The 13,563-nt window shown below is 51.2% G+C and overlaps 1 protein-coding gene across 9 annotated transcripts in view; it reads left to right on the top strand.

The window, feature by feature from the left end:
• Positions 1-13,563, top strand: part of Ak8 (adenylate kinase 8) — a 116,175-nt gene that overhangs the window by 6,119 nt on the left and 96,493 nt on the right. For all 9 annotated transcript variants that reach the window (XM_087652607.1, XM_087652606.1, XM_087652608.1 and 6 more), the window contains exons 3-5: positions 3,249-3,298; positions 5,514-5,627; positions 10,685-10,753. In XM_087652607.1, coding sequence (XP_087508733.1) covers positions 3,249-3,298; positions 5,514-5,627; positions 10,685-10,753 — 233 coding nt within the window. The remainder of the gene's footprint in view (positions 1-3,248; positions 3,299-5,513; positions 5,628-10,684; positions 10,754-13,563) is intronic.

Consider the following 13,563-nt stretch of genomic DNA (forward strand, 5'->3'; position numbering starts at 1 on the left):
AGCTACACCTCTCTGGAGCTTAGTGAGGTCCCAAGACATCCAGCATGCATTTCCCTCTGTCTGCTGGGTGGGCGGCAGTAAGAGTAGCTTGACCCTGCTTCCTGGCAGTGGGGCAAACTTGGGCACAGGCAACACTGACCAGCGACTGACATGGGAGGCAGAAGTCATCGGGCCTGTGAGCATGCACAGGCAGGAGGGAAGGAGCCCCACACTCAGGCTAGCAGCCCCTTTGCCTTGAGAAAAGCATTTAGTACAAAGTGAGCATTTACGGTGGCCCTGGGCAATATTAGCACGGGCGGCGGCGGATATAATGGCTCATTTCGCTTTCTATCAAACGCTTGTCCAGGAAAGCCTTGTATTAGAGTTCTGATACCTGAGGGGTTCCTTGTGAATTTTAAATCATGTTCCTAGTTAAGCCTCAAAAGGCTTCATGGATGGAAAGGTTCTTTGATTTTCTTTGAAGTGGTTGGAGGAATTTGATTACTCTTGGCAGTCAAGCCGCCTTTTATGACACTGTTTATAAATAATTACTCATGAGCTAGGCTGGAGTTTCAAGGTGTTAGATTTTAAGAAACCAAAATTAGTCACATAAGTGAGTACGAGGAGTTGGGAGGGGAGAAGGGCCACGATGTTCCTCTTTAAAGTGTTTTCTTAGGCTTGTGCAATTTGGGGGCACTTACAAGAGCCAGGAAGAGAGAGGAGGAGCACCCCATCCCCACCCCCGCCAGAGCCCCAGCCCAGGGCCTTCACCAATATGAACTCCCCAGCCAGTTATCCGACTTAGTCCCAGGATGCCCTGGTTACACCTCCCACGGGAGAGAAGTCTCCTTCCTTCCCCAGCTCCAGCACCCCTGAACCCTGATGGATCCAGTGGCATTCCAAGGAACGGGCTAAGGCCTGTGCTCAGAGCAGTGGGTGCCGAGTAGATTCACACAGCAGCCCTCCATCCTCCTGGCTTTGTCTGAGCAGGCATTCTTTCGGCATAGCAACTTTCCAGAGTTCTAGCAGGAAACCTTTGATCACTCCCCTGCTGCTCTCCAAACCCTAGATTAAACTTTGGCTCCAGCCGTACCTTCACCTTTCACTGGACCGAGTGTCCACAAACCCACGGGTATTTCCTACCTGCTGTGGCATCTCTCCCTCAGGTGGAGGCCCTGGGAGGCCTTGTCCTAGCCTGTGACTCTAGAGTAGGAATGGGTCCCTTGCTTCCTGCCCTGAGCCCTGCCCTGACATCTCAGATGCTGGAAATGCCCCCAGTTTCCATGACAATCTATGCCATGTGCTGCCCCTCTTTGCCAGTGGCTCTGTGAGGCCTGGACTCTGGATGGCAGTGGCCAGTGGCAGCCCTGGGAACCACAGAACATCAAGGACAAAGGTTGTAGCGTCAGTGCTTTCCCCAGACCATTTTGAAGCTTTGCTTGGGGTCTCCTTCCCGGGAGGTAACCCTGGCATAGCTCCTAGCTGTGTGGGGTTCTTTGAGTCTCTTCCCTTTTACTAAAGTGTGTGTCTTGACTTGGCCCCCTGAGGATCCTTAGCAGCTCCTACAATGCTGACCAGCAAAGGGAGCCCTCTGTGGGTGGCAGCAATGGTGACTCAGTGGTTACATCCAGAGCTTGGGACAGTTGAGATGGCTATTGCCGGTGCTGCCGTGTTTGTGACCATGCAGCAGTGAGTGACCTGTGGATGAGACTTTGTACCTGCCCGCAGGGGACTGGCCATTTGCTGAGGACAGCTGTGACCATTTTTAGGCTTTGTAATGGAACTCACCATGGTGGAAGGGAAGCTGCTGCAAATAGCTTGATCAAGCCCTTCATGGTCGAACCTGGGTGCAGACTCAAGCAGGAAGAAGCAGTGAGACCCTGGGTATGTCCCGGGTGCATGGAGGCAGGACATTCTTGACAGTGAAAAGTATGTTTGGATCATTTGGGAAAACCAGGGCTGCCTCAGGCCTCTCAGCACAAGGAGGGGATCACTTGAGACCCCAGAGGGATTCTCTGAGCCCCAGAACTATTAGGAAAAGTGAGGCCTTTCCCAACCTTTTGGAAGCAGTGCTCCTGTGGGGTTCAAAGGAACCTAAAGTATCAGGAGACATGGTCAGCAGAGTACTGTGGTGCCCGAGTTATATGGCTCACTGCGCCTAGCCTGCCCTCTGTGTGGAGACATGTGGAACCTGTCATGTCCTCTGGGAATTTGGAACTACAGAGCTAAAGGATCCCTGGACCCACCTCTGTGTCTCTCCCAGAGTGGACAGTCATTCACATGTCACCGCCACGTGGTAAAGAGTCATTCCATGTGCACAGTAGAGTCTCAAGAGAGTTGGGATAGACAGTATTCACGTGTCCTGTGTCCTAAGGTTAAGGGGAGTCACTCTGGACAAGTCGGATGGAGGTGACATCAAGACACTTCATTGGCACTCACCCGTGGGCCTACGTGTCCATTTGATCTTGTTTGGGACCTGATCCTTTGCACTGTGGGATGCTTCTCTTGCCAGCAACTACTCCATGGTTTCTGAGATGACCCACTAGGGCTTCTGCAGAAACCAATACTGTCTCAGAGCCAGGACTTACAGCCACAAAGAAGCTGCCAGGGTTTTAAAAATTTTGCATAGAAGGGGCTGGGGATTTAGCTCAGTGGTAGAGCGCTTACCTAGGAAGCACAAGGCCCTGGGTTCGGTCCCCAGCTCCGAAAAAAAAAGAACCAAAAAAAAAAATTTTGCATAGAGATGCCCACATTTGAAACAAAGACTTGCCCACCTTGGGCTTTATAAATCTGGCCTGTACACCACAGGTTTCTTTCCATTATTTTCTCCTGTAAAATGATGGGGTGGGAGGATACAATTTGCTAAATAAGAAGGCATAAATATATATATAAAATGCATCAAAGGTCGATTTACATAAAATACAACTTTATTTGAAAGAGTGTCCCCAAGACAAAGTCCCTGCTTAAAATGCTTTATGGCATTTGAAAATCCCAATTGTTTTTGATATTCATTAGTTTGGCAAACAAGTTACTGCGTCTGTGTCCCAGCGGAGATCGAAAAATAACCCACCTTGGTGATCGCTTACCTCTCTAAACACGGAGGATGCGTCTGGGGCTCGGCGTCTCCCAGCCTCAGTGTTATGAATGGCCATGTCACTGGCAGAGACGCAATCTGGGGAGGAAAGAAAGAAATAGACCCAGAGCAGCACAGGCGTGGGAGGCCACTTTGTCATGCCCAGAGCTGACATTCAAATCTTTTTCTTCCACAGTGCCGAGAGTTGTGATATTAGGTCCGCCTGCCTCAGGGAAAACCACCATCGTAAGTGCATTATATTAAATGTCATTGTAGAATGCGTCGTTCATGCTCCAGTGAACAGGAGGCTATGCACTTGTCCGCACTCCCACACTTCTCCTCCTGCCCACTTTCTCCTTACAAGTGGCAGCTCGTGTTTCTAGTTATGGTTTTACTTAGGTGTCTTAGTTAGGGTTTTCTGTCTGTAGAGACACCATGACCATGACAGCTCATCTAAGGAAAACCTTCAGCTGGGGCTGGCTTACTTATAGTTTAGAAGTTTAGTCCATTACCATCATGGTGGGGAGCATGGCAGCGTCAGGCAGACATGGTGCTGGCGAGGTAGCTGAGCGGTCCACATCTGGATTGGCAGGCAACAGGGAGAGTGAGCTGTGGAGCCTGAACCTTAAAGCCCACCCCCGGTGGCACCCTTACTCCAATAGTACAGTCCCTGTGATCTTGTGGGGACATTTTCATTCCATCCATCACAGGCGGGCATTCCCTCAGCTGTAGCTGTAGAGTGCATTTCTAGAAGGATTTTTCCATCAAGCAGCCTGCATCCCTTAGAGGCTTCCCTATGGAGTCTCAGTGCTGACCATGACTCCAGACTGTCCCCAAACTCGCAGCACTCCTTCCTCAGCCTCTCAGTAGCTGTGATTAACAGGCATGAGCCACCATGTCCAGCTGCAGGTTCAGGTTTCCTTTTTTTAAGATTTTTTTTTTTTACATTCTATTTATTTCACATGTGTTTATGTGTGCACATGTGCGTTGGTGGTTGGGAGAGGGCGCCATAGTTCACATATCGAGGTCAGAGAGTAACTGCTAGGAGTTGATGCTCTCTCTATTAGGTGGGTCCCTGGGATCGAACTCAAGTCATCAAGATTAGCATCAGGCACCCAAACCCACCAAGCCAGCCCCTAGTTGTAGTTGCTAAAGGCCACAGATGGATTAGATTGTGATAATCAGAAGTGGGACTCTTTTCCCTTCTACGTTCATGTCATGGTGAGTGTCATGTCCTGGGTGATTCTTACATACACACCCAGTACATACTGCACGGTAAGGGTCAGCACGGCTGTCGTCATCTGTCTCTGTGTTGGTTTGTCCTGTGTCTCCGTTTGTAGTTTTTCTGTTTAGTCTCCTCCTTTTAGTCAGTTTCCCCAAACCCAGCCCCCACCATTACCTCACTTTTAGAGACAGGGTTTCCCCAACTTGTGAGTCCTTGGCATTACCTGGAAACTTCAGAGTCCTGGCCTCTGCTATAGAACGGTGTGCCACCCCCGGGCTATGCTGGACCGCATTTAAGATGCCTGCTGGGCTCTCTTACTGAGCTGAGTTCTCAGCAGTAGTGGAGCACCCTGGGCTGAGCGCCTCCTTCAGGTAAAAGGCTCCTCTCTGATCACAAAGAGGGAGTCGCTGGGCAGAGCAGGTGTGGAACACAGAGGCCAGTCTCCACCTCTCCCTTGTGGTCCACAGAACTCACTCAGAAAGGCAGCCGTTGGCCCATGAGTGGACAGCCAAACAGAGCCAAAATGGCGGGCAAGACAGTGCAGATGAGAGAGAGGCTGGGAAGCACCTGATGTGTCCACCTCCTGAGGGCCTTTCCAGTTACCCAAGAGCGGCTCCATTTCCCAGGGCCAGCCTTCTCTTCTTTTTCCAGGTTCTCACTCACACATGCCAGGCAAGTCCATCACTGCTAAGCTAAGGTCCCATCTCCGGCACCTCAGCCATCTTTTTTTCTAATAGAATGTGGAAGGATTTGGCAGAATTAATTTCATTGTGTTTTGTTTTGTTTGTTTTTAGACAGGGTCCCTTTATTTGATCAGGTTGGCCTCCACAGTTCTCCTGCCTCAGCTTCCCAAATGTTAACATTACAGCAGTGTAGGATCATACCCAGCCTTGAGTGTGCGTGTGTGTGTGTGTGTGTGTGTGTGTGTGTGTGTGTGTGTGTAGACCAGAAGACAAATTCTTGAGTATTGTACTCATTAGTGCCGTCTACTTCCTTTGAGACAGGGAACTCACTCCTGGCTTAGACTGCTTGACCAGGGATCCCCGCCTCCACCTTCACAGCACTGGGTTGCAAGTGCCACCACACCAGGAGTTGCTACATGGTTCTGGGGGCTGGATTCAAGTCTTTCTCCTTGTGAGGGAAACACGTTCCGGACTGAGTCATCCCCAGCCCATCATAGTTGTATACCCAAGGAGTGTGTTGTGATCATTGTCCTTCCTGCTTCCCTCTCTCCAGGCGATGTGGCTCTGCAAACATCTGAACAGCAACCTCATCACCAAGGAGAACTTATTAGAGAGAGAGTTTTCCCTCCTGTCTCTGGAAGCCAAGAAACACTACCAGGTTTACAAGGTAAGGCTGGCCCTGGGCCAAGGGCCAAGGACAGAGGACAGGGCAGCAAAGGCTTTAGATCTCCATTCCTACTTGCTTGGCTAGTTTCCATTTTCTTCTTAAAATTTTTTTAATGAGATTTCTTCTTATTTCTGCATGTGTGTGTGTGTGTGTGTGTGTGTGTGTGTGTGTGTGTGTGTGTGTGTGTATGTGCGCGCGCGCGCGCGCAGCTGTGTGTGCTGCTGACCTCAGAGGCTTGCGGAGGGTGTCAGATCCCCTGGAGCTGGAGTTCAAGGCGGTTGTAAGACAGCTAACATGGGTGCTGGGAACTCAGATGTTCTGGAAGACAGCGAGTACTCTTGAGCATTCTCTCCAGCCCTCCATTTTCTTTTGAATTTACCGAACAGCAAAGTCTTGGGTAACTAGGATTCAGGCAAATGTGATGGAGGGCAGGGGGGTTTCAGGCCCTTCCTTGTTTGAGTCAGACCTTTCACTGAACCTACAGCCCAACCTGTGAGGCTGGGCTGTCCTGCTAGTGACCCGGGTCTCTGCCTGTTTTAGATCCTTGCCTTGTATTTCAGGGCACTGTTTCTCTTCAGTCAAAGAGAAAAGCAAAACCCTTTTTCCCCGTTTAGGGCAAAGAGTGAGGATGTGTCTTTTGTCATTCTCTGAGGCTCAGGTTCCCTTCTCCTCCCGTGGGACCCTGGGGGTTTGCTAATATTTGAGTGTTTGTCCCCTCAGCCCCATCATTCATTTGTCTGGTGCCCTGGCCACAATCAAGGCCTCTTGGCCTTTCTAGTGCTTAGCCTCTGAACCACAGGAGCCATATCCATCAGTCCCCAGCCCCAGCCAGCCGTTATGCTCACCCGTGAGACGGAAATACGAGCCTGTCTGATCTTCCAACCAAACCCTGAACTTGAGTTATCCACCATGACAAAGGACCAAACCAAAGACTAAGGTGGACTGCAGCAGATAAGATCAGTGGTCAGACACGATGCCAGTGTGCTCTGTGGCCCACCACCTACCTGTCCAATGCCCCACTACCTACCCAGTGCCCCACCACCTGCCCAGTGCCCCACCACCTGCCTAGTGCCCCACCACCTGCCCAGTGCCCCACCACCTGCCCAGTGACCCCCACCACCTGCCCAGTGACTCCCCAGCTGCCAAATGACCCCCACCACCTTGCGCAGTGACCCACCACCTGCCCAGTGACCCATCTGTCTAGTGACCCCACCACCTGCCCAGTGCCTCACTACCTGCCCAGTGACTTACCACCTGCCCAGTGCCCTACCACCTGCCCAGTGACCCCCACCACCTGTCCAGTGACTTACCACCTGACCAGTGCCCCCACCACCTGTCCAGTGCCCCCACCACCTGCCAAGCCACATGCACAGGCTGCGAGGGCATGAGCTGAAGGGTCTTAAGGTTCATTTGATGCTTTCCTAAGGGCAAGGTTGAGGTACTGGCAGGCACAGAAGAGCCTGGGACCAAAGTGTCAGAACACCCCAAGAGGCAAGACACTGAGGAATCATGGCAGCCAGGGTTCATACAGCTTTTGGCTTGTGCTGAACTTTATATTATGAAATATGTTAAAGATATGCAGGAGTCATGAGAACCTTGTGGGCCAGGCCCTGGCTTCAGCTGCTCCCATGCCAGGCCCACAGCTTTTAGGATTGATTCTCCACAGGAAACACGCAACTTAGGCAAACTCCTAGCTTCATGGAGCCCCAGCATCTTAGAAACTGTCTGTGGCGTGGCTTCTTTCATTTAGAGACAGTCTTCAGGAGCAGGGTCCAGCTGCAACATTAAGGTCCTGGGAATGAGAGCCCAGTGCAGCACCATCCAATACAATTTCCCTGTCCCTGCAGTTAATTGTGTCACAGTTGCTGTGTCAGGAGTGGGAGTTCAATCGTATGTTGCACTGGACCAGAGCTTGGAGAACTAGGCTCAGAGAGGCCTTCCTGCAGCTGGCTCTCCCTAATTCAGTTCTCCACACTATTTACAGTGTATTTTCCCCCTGCGTCCCAGACTGACTGTGTAGCTGACAGTGACTTTCAGCTTACGATGCTCTGTCCTGCACGTCCTGAGCGTTAGGATGGCAGGCACGTGCCACCACGCTCGGCTTTGTGTCTACAAATCTCAAATCTGGGGGATACAGCCCTCGTTTCTGGCTTCTGAGCTAGCTTGGTAGCCTCTCCCCAGATTCCAGGGCTGCCCATTTCTCCCAGGGTGTCACTGGCTAGAGTGTGCCCCTCTCATTCTCTTCTTTCTCTTGCCCCTGTCCCCAACCCCTGCCTCTTAATTTCCTGCTAACCTGCAGCAGCTGAGCTTTGCATAAGAGTCTGGAAAATGTTCTTTTAAGAAAACAAAACGGGGCTGGGGATTTAGCTCAGTGGTAGAGTGCTTACCTAGGAAGCGCAAGGCCCTGGGTTCGGTCCTCAGCTCCAGAAAAACAAAAAAACAAAAAAACAAAAAAAAAAAAAAAAAAGAAAGCAAAACAAAATAAAACAAAGAAAAACAAAACAACAAAAACATTTTACTTTGAAATTATATTTAAGCATGTGTGCACGTGTGTGTACTCAGGCACCAAGGCACTTGTGGAGATCAGAGAACAACTTGGAAGTGTAGATTCTCTTTTCCACCCAGTGGGTTTCAAGAATTGAACTCAGGTCATCAGGGTTGGCGGCTCCTGTCTTTACCCATTCAGCTATCTCTCTGGACCTGGGAAAGGTTCTTAACCAGGGACTCTCAGTTCCTCCCTTTCTGCTATACTGCTGGAGTCTGTACTGGGTATTAAAGTGCCCACCTAGGTAACCCAGGGACATTAGGGTGGCTGAGAACAGAACCTGCCAGTGACCCAAATTCATACCATTCCTGTGTGAAATGAAGTCCAATTCTAGGAATTAAGTGGTCCTGGAGGCAGAACCAGGCACAGACCATAAACCTGGCACCTCTGGGCAGCCAATAGACAATGCCCTTCAAGAGAGTAAGGCATACACCACTGGGCCCCAGAAGCTGCTATCAGCAACACTGGACGCTGCCAGGGGAGAAAAGGAACCCCCAGCTGCTGAAGTAGATGTAGCCAGGGCTGTCTTTCAGCAGTGAGGATGCCGACTGCCCAAGGTCAGTCTAGGCACTCACACCTGGGCTGGGAGAGGCCACCCTGGGCTCTGTCTACTTGTCTGTGCCCCTCCTCCCTAAAGGTGGGGATGCACCACCAGATTCTGGAAAGAAGAGGCCTGACTCCTGCAAAGACAGTTTGGCAGGGCTTCGAGAAGCAGCCCAGAAGCCCTTGTGGTGATATGACACATCAAAGCTGCCATCTAGACAGCACAATGTCAAGGAACGGCAGGGGGCACTTGGGATGGGCCCTGCTCAAAGCCACTACCTAGCCCCTGCTGGGAGGGCTTCCAGAGGCATGTACCCCACCCTGGCCTGCTTCCTTTCAACCTCATTGCTTTGACTGCTTGAATTCCCTGTCTGTTTCTATACCGATGTGAATACTGCATTGGTGAATGGCAGGAGGGAGGGAGGGGGAACCCTGGGAACTGTGCTGGCTGGGAGGAGTCTGGAAGAGAATGAGAAGGTGCTGCCTACCCACTCCTGCTACATAGCCAACGCAGGGAACTCCACTGGGCCCCTGGGACTAAGTGGGTGCCAACAAAAGGCAACTCACTTGCTAGTGGCTCCTCACCTGCGGGCCCTTTGACTCTGAGGTCACCTTAGACCAGAGGTTCTCCTTGTGAGGCCCCCACTCTAGGAACAATGCCATCACTTGGGGACATGTTGGAAAAACAGATTCTCAAGTCCAGAACTTCCCGACTGGGTTCCAGGAAAACCACTGGCAGGGCTGGTGTGGCCCAGTTGACTCACCTAGCATGCATGCATCAGGCCCGGTGTTAGACCCTCAGTAAGCTGAGAATGGTAACACGTGCCTGTCATCTCAGCACATGGAAAGAAGAGGCATCCTTGGCTACATAGGAGTTGGAGGAGAGCCCTGGCAACACAAAACCTTCTCTCAGAAGAGCAGGGGTGGGGCAGGCACAGCGGCACCCACCTTTAGTCCCAACACTCAAGAAGCAGAGGAAAGAGGATCTCTGAGTTTGCCAGCCTGGTCTACAGAGCAAGTTCCAGGGCAATCAGGTATACACAGAAAAAAAACTATCTCAAAACAAAAACAAAACAAACAAATAAAAAAAATGCAGGGGCTGTGGGAGGGGCCCTTGGGAGATGAGTAAATAGGGAAAGAGCTTGCTATGCAAGCATGAAGACCTGAGTTCAGGCCTCAGCACCCATGTGAAAAAGTCAGGTATGCAGCACGCATAACGATAGACACACAAAGAGTCCCAGGGTTTGCTAGCCCGCCAGCCTAGCCTACCCAGAATGCTCTAAGCCAGGGAGAGACCCTGTCTCACAAAGCAAAGTAGGTGGCTCCTGAGACAGAGGTGCCAGGTCTGGTTGTTATGACTCCAGGACTTAGACATGTCACTGCTTCATAAAGGCCAGGCTCCCAGAAACATGATGCCCTGGCAGGGATCTGTTGGTCAACGTTCCCACCCGGCTCTCTGGGGTAAGAACTCACATCATTTGCCCATTATCATGATGTGAACATTGCCGGCTTTTGGGCAGCAGTGTGAAGTCACTGAGTGTGCGGTTGGAGAGAGGCGTACGTACACTCTTGGGCCTTGGCCAGTGGCTCCCACCCCTATTTTGTGTGTGGTACAAAGGCCAAAGACACAGTTTCTTTCCTTGAGAAATGCTGCTACCACTGCTGGGGAAGACAGACACATCCTTGAACAGCTTGTGGAATGGGACCTTCAGTATCTGCACTCCTGGGGTTTCCACCCGAGCGCTGTGGGGCATCAGGAGGCAAAGAGACTTGGAGGGTTTGGGAAGCCTGCTGTTGGGAGGTGGGCATGGCATTTGGGTGGTAAAAAAGACGGAGGATGTGGAAGGGCTGACAGGGGCATGCCTTCTCCAGGGAGAATGCTCAGGGCCCAATCAAGGGCACTGCTCATGTCTGCCTGCCTGAGCTCCAGGCTGGGACTGGGGCCTCACACAGCATGTCTTTCTTTTAGAGAGTGCCCAATTCGACTCTTGTCAGCCTGGTCCAGGAGCGTCTGAATGAGGATGACTGCCTCAGAAGGGTAAGACTGCCCGTCCCTGCATGGTACAACACTGCCCAACTGGGGGTGGTTACCAGGATAAGGGGGAAGGGAGGTGTCCATCTTCAAGAGTGGCTATCAGAGAAGGTGAAATTGGGAACTAGAAGCTCAACAAAGGTCAGCCTGTGGTCATGGGCTTCAGGGTAGCTGTGGGTGTTGACAACTATGTTGGGTGTCTATGGGGACAATTAACCCATTCTGAAGGGACCCTAGGAGAGCCCAGCAAGCAAAAGGCAATAGCCATAGAGTGTGGTGTAGACACTGAGAGAACCAATTAGTGACTGAAGTGACCAAGGTCTTTAGCTTTTTATTTGTTTTGAAGATTTATTTATTTTTAGTTTATGGGTCAGTGTTTCACCTTCGTTTTGTATGTATGCCTGTGCACTGCATGTGTGGGGTGCTCATGGTGGCCAGGAGAGGGCATAAGGTCCCGTGGAACTGCAGACATAGACATTGTCGAGTTGGATGCTGGGAGTTAAACTCTGGTTTGGAAGAGCAGCCAGGGCTTTTAACTGTGGAGCTCCAGCCCCAGCTTTCGTCCTTCCCACCATTCTCCAGACAGTTTCAGGGCATCTGGCTCAGTCTGAGAGCCGGCCACAGGTAAGCAGTGTCACATTAAAAGCAATCAGAGGAAAGGGGACAGAAGCGTGTGCTGGCTAACAGTAGAGCAGATGGCTCCTGCCCCACAAGGCAGGGGGAAAGGTCCCATGCTAAGGCACGCAAGGGTGTCTCACAGTGTGCCTGGCCTTTCCACACCCAGAGTGGGCTGAGCAGCAAGGCGGGAGCCAGGGGCCGTGCAGCAACGTGATGACTATCTGGTGACCTGTTCTCTGGGGCTCGGCGTGCATATTGGGGTGACAGTGGCAGCATGGCAGTAACAACCAACATGGCTGTCCTCACATCAGTTGATCCCACACACCATACATTCTTTCTCCTCTCCCTCTGGTGCTCTAGTAACACGGGTGTTGTCTTATAGGACCCCAGGGCTCTGGTCTGTCTTTATTTCTGTTCTTCAGATAGGATAACTTACAGCGAATTTCATCAGGTTCCTTAGTTCTTCCTGTCCCATCTTCTGTCCACCACTGAGCGCATCCAGTGAGGTTTTTATTTGGGTTATTTTTTCCTCAGTCCCCATAGTCCAGTTGGTTCTTCTGACTCCTGTTTCATTGCCGAGACACTGTATCTTTCCATGTTTACTAGATTGGCTTTAAAAACATAGCTGTCTGGCAGCAGTGGAGGTGCACACCTTTAATCCCAGCACTGGGAGGCAGAGGCAGGAGGATCTAAGTTGGAGGCCAGTCTGGTCTACAGAGTGAATTCCAGGAGAGCCAGGGCTACACAGAGAATCTGGTCTTGAAAAACAAAAACAAAACAACAACAAAAATTAGCTGGCCTCAGAGTCTTTGTTTCGTGAGTGATTTCAGTCCCAGAGCCATACCTTGGTGATAGTTTTTCTTCCTCCATATGAGTCAGGACTGGCCTTGATCTCCTGGGCTGAGCAGGTTAAATCCTGGATGCTTTTCACGTCATGAGACTCTGGGTCCTGTGCTGTGAGAATGTTGACATTTTCGTCTTGGCAGGTAGTTGATTCGTTTGGGTTCTATCTAACAAGTTCCACTCAGGCTGCTCTGGGATTTGGTTTTGGTGTGGACCTCGCTTTCAGCTGCTTTGTGAGGACTGCAGGGCCACGCCATTCCTTGCTGCCTCTGCACCACCCAGGAGAACTTGGGTGAGGTCAAAGCCTTCATTTTTCAGCAAATTCCTTGGAATACCGTTGGGGAAGGCGTGTGGTGGCAGGGGTGTGAGGCGGTCAGCCACGTTGTGTCCACAGACAGGAGTCAGAGCGAGAGATGGGGGTGGTGCTCAGCTCACTGAGAGCCCAGCCAATGGGATGATGCCACGAATGTTCACGTGGGTTTTCTCTGCTCCGTTAACCCTTTAGAAATGCTCTCCTGGACACCCAGGGAGGGGATTCCATGGTGGTTCTGAATCCAGAGGCTGGAAATGCAGGCCAATCACCATTTCTTTAAAAAGAAAATAATAATAATAATAATAATAATAATAATAATAATAATAATAATAAAAACTCGGGCTGCCTTCCTAGGTCCCTTCCCTGCCCACTTCCTGTTGTACTCCTCAGGATTTTACTCCTGGGACCCTCTCTCATGTTTCCTACAGACCACCCCCATGCCAGGACCACACACTGGGATAGTAGAGAAAGAGTTAGCAGGACATGTACTCCAATTTCTTGGGACCCCGTTCCTGAGCTAACTCTGTAGACCAGGCAGGCATCAACCTTAGAGAGATCCACCTGCCTCTGCCTCTGCCTCCCAGAGCCAGGGCTCTTCTGACAAACTTTGCCGTGATGAGATCGTTTGGGCTTGCTGGCTCTATGTCCGTGCGGCAGCTCCCAGCTCTGATGTAACGTAAAGGCAGCTAAATACAGGTGTCTGAAAGGGCACAACTGCATCCCAGTGAAACTTTACAAAAGCATCTAGGATTGGCCAGGTGTGTATAACTGGCCTGAGTTGCTGGAGTGACCCTGGAGGGCCTGGCAGTTGCGGTGGAGAGGACATGTCTATAGGGGTGCTGTGGTCTCCTCTCCATCCTTCAGCTACAACTGTAGGGAAACACAGAAGGTGGGAGGGAGGCAAGGAGGTAAAGAGGCGGGGAGGGGAAGCTCTCCTTGGTGCTGTGTAATGGGACAAACTGGCCAGTGTGGACACCGAGGCATCAGAGCCAGCTGAGAAGCACTGAGAGTCAGAGGCCTCTCAGGCCTCAGAGTAGAAGAA

This window comes from Rattus norvegicus, chromosome 3, assembly GCF_021556685.1.
Source record: "Rattus norvegicus strain SHRSP/BbbUtx chromosome 3, alternate assembly SHRSP_T2T, whole genome shotgun sequence".
Classification (NCBI taxonomy): Eukaryota; Metazoa; Chordata; class Mammalia; order Rodentia; family Muridae; genus Rattus; species Rattus norvegicus.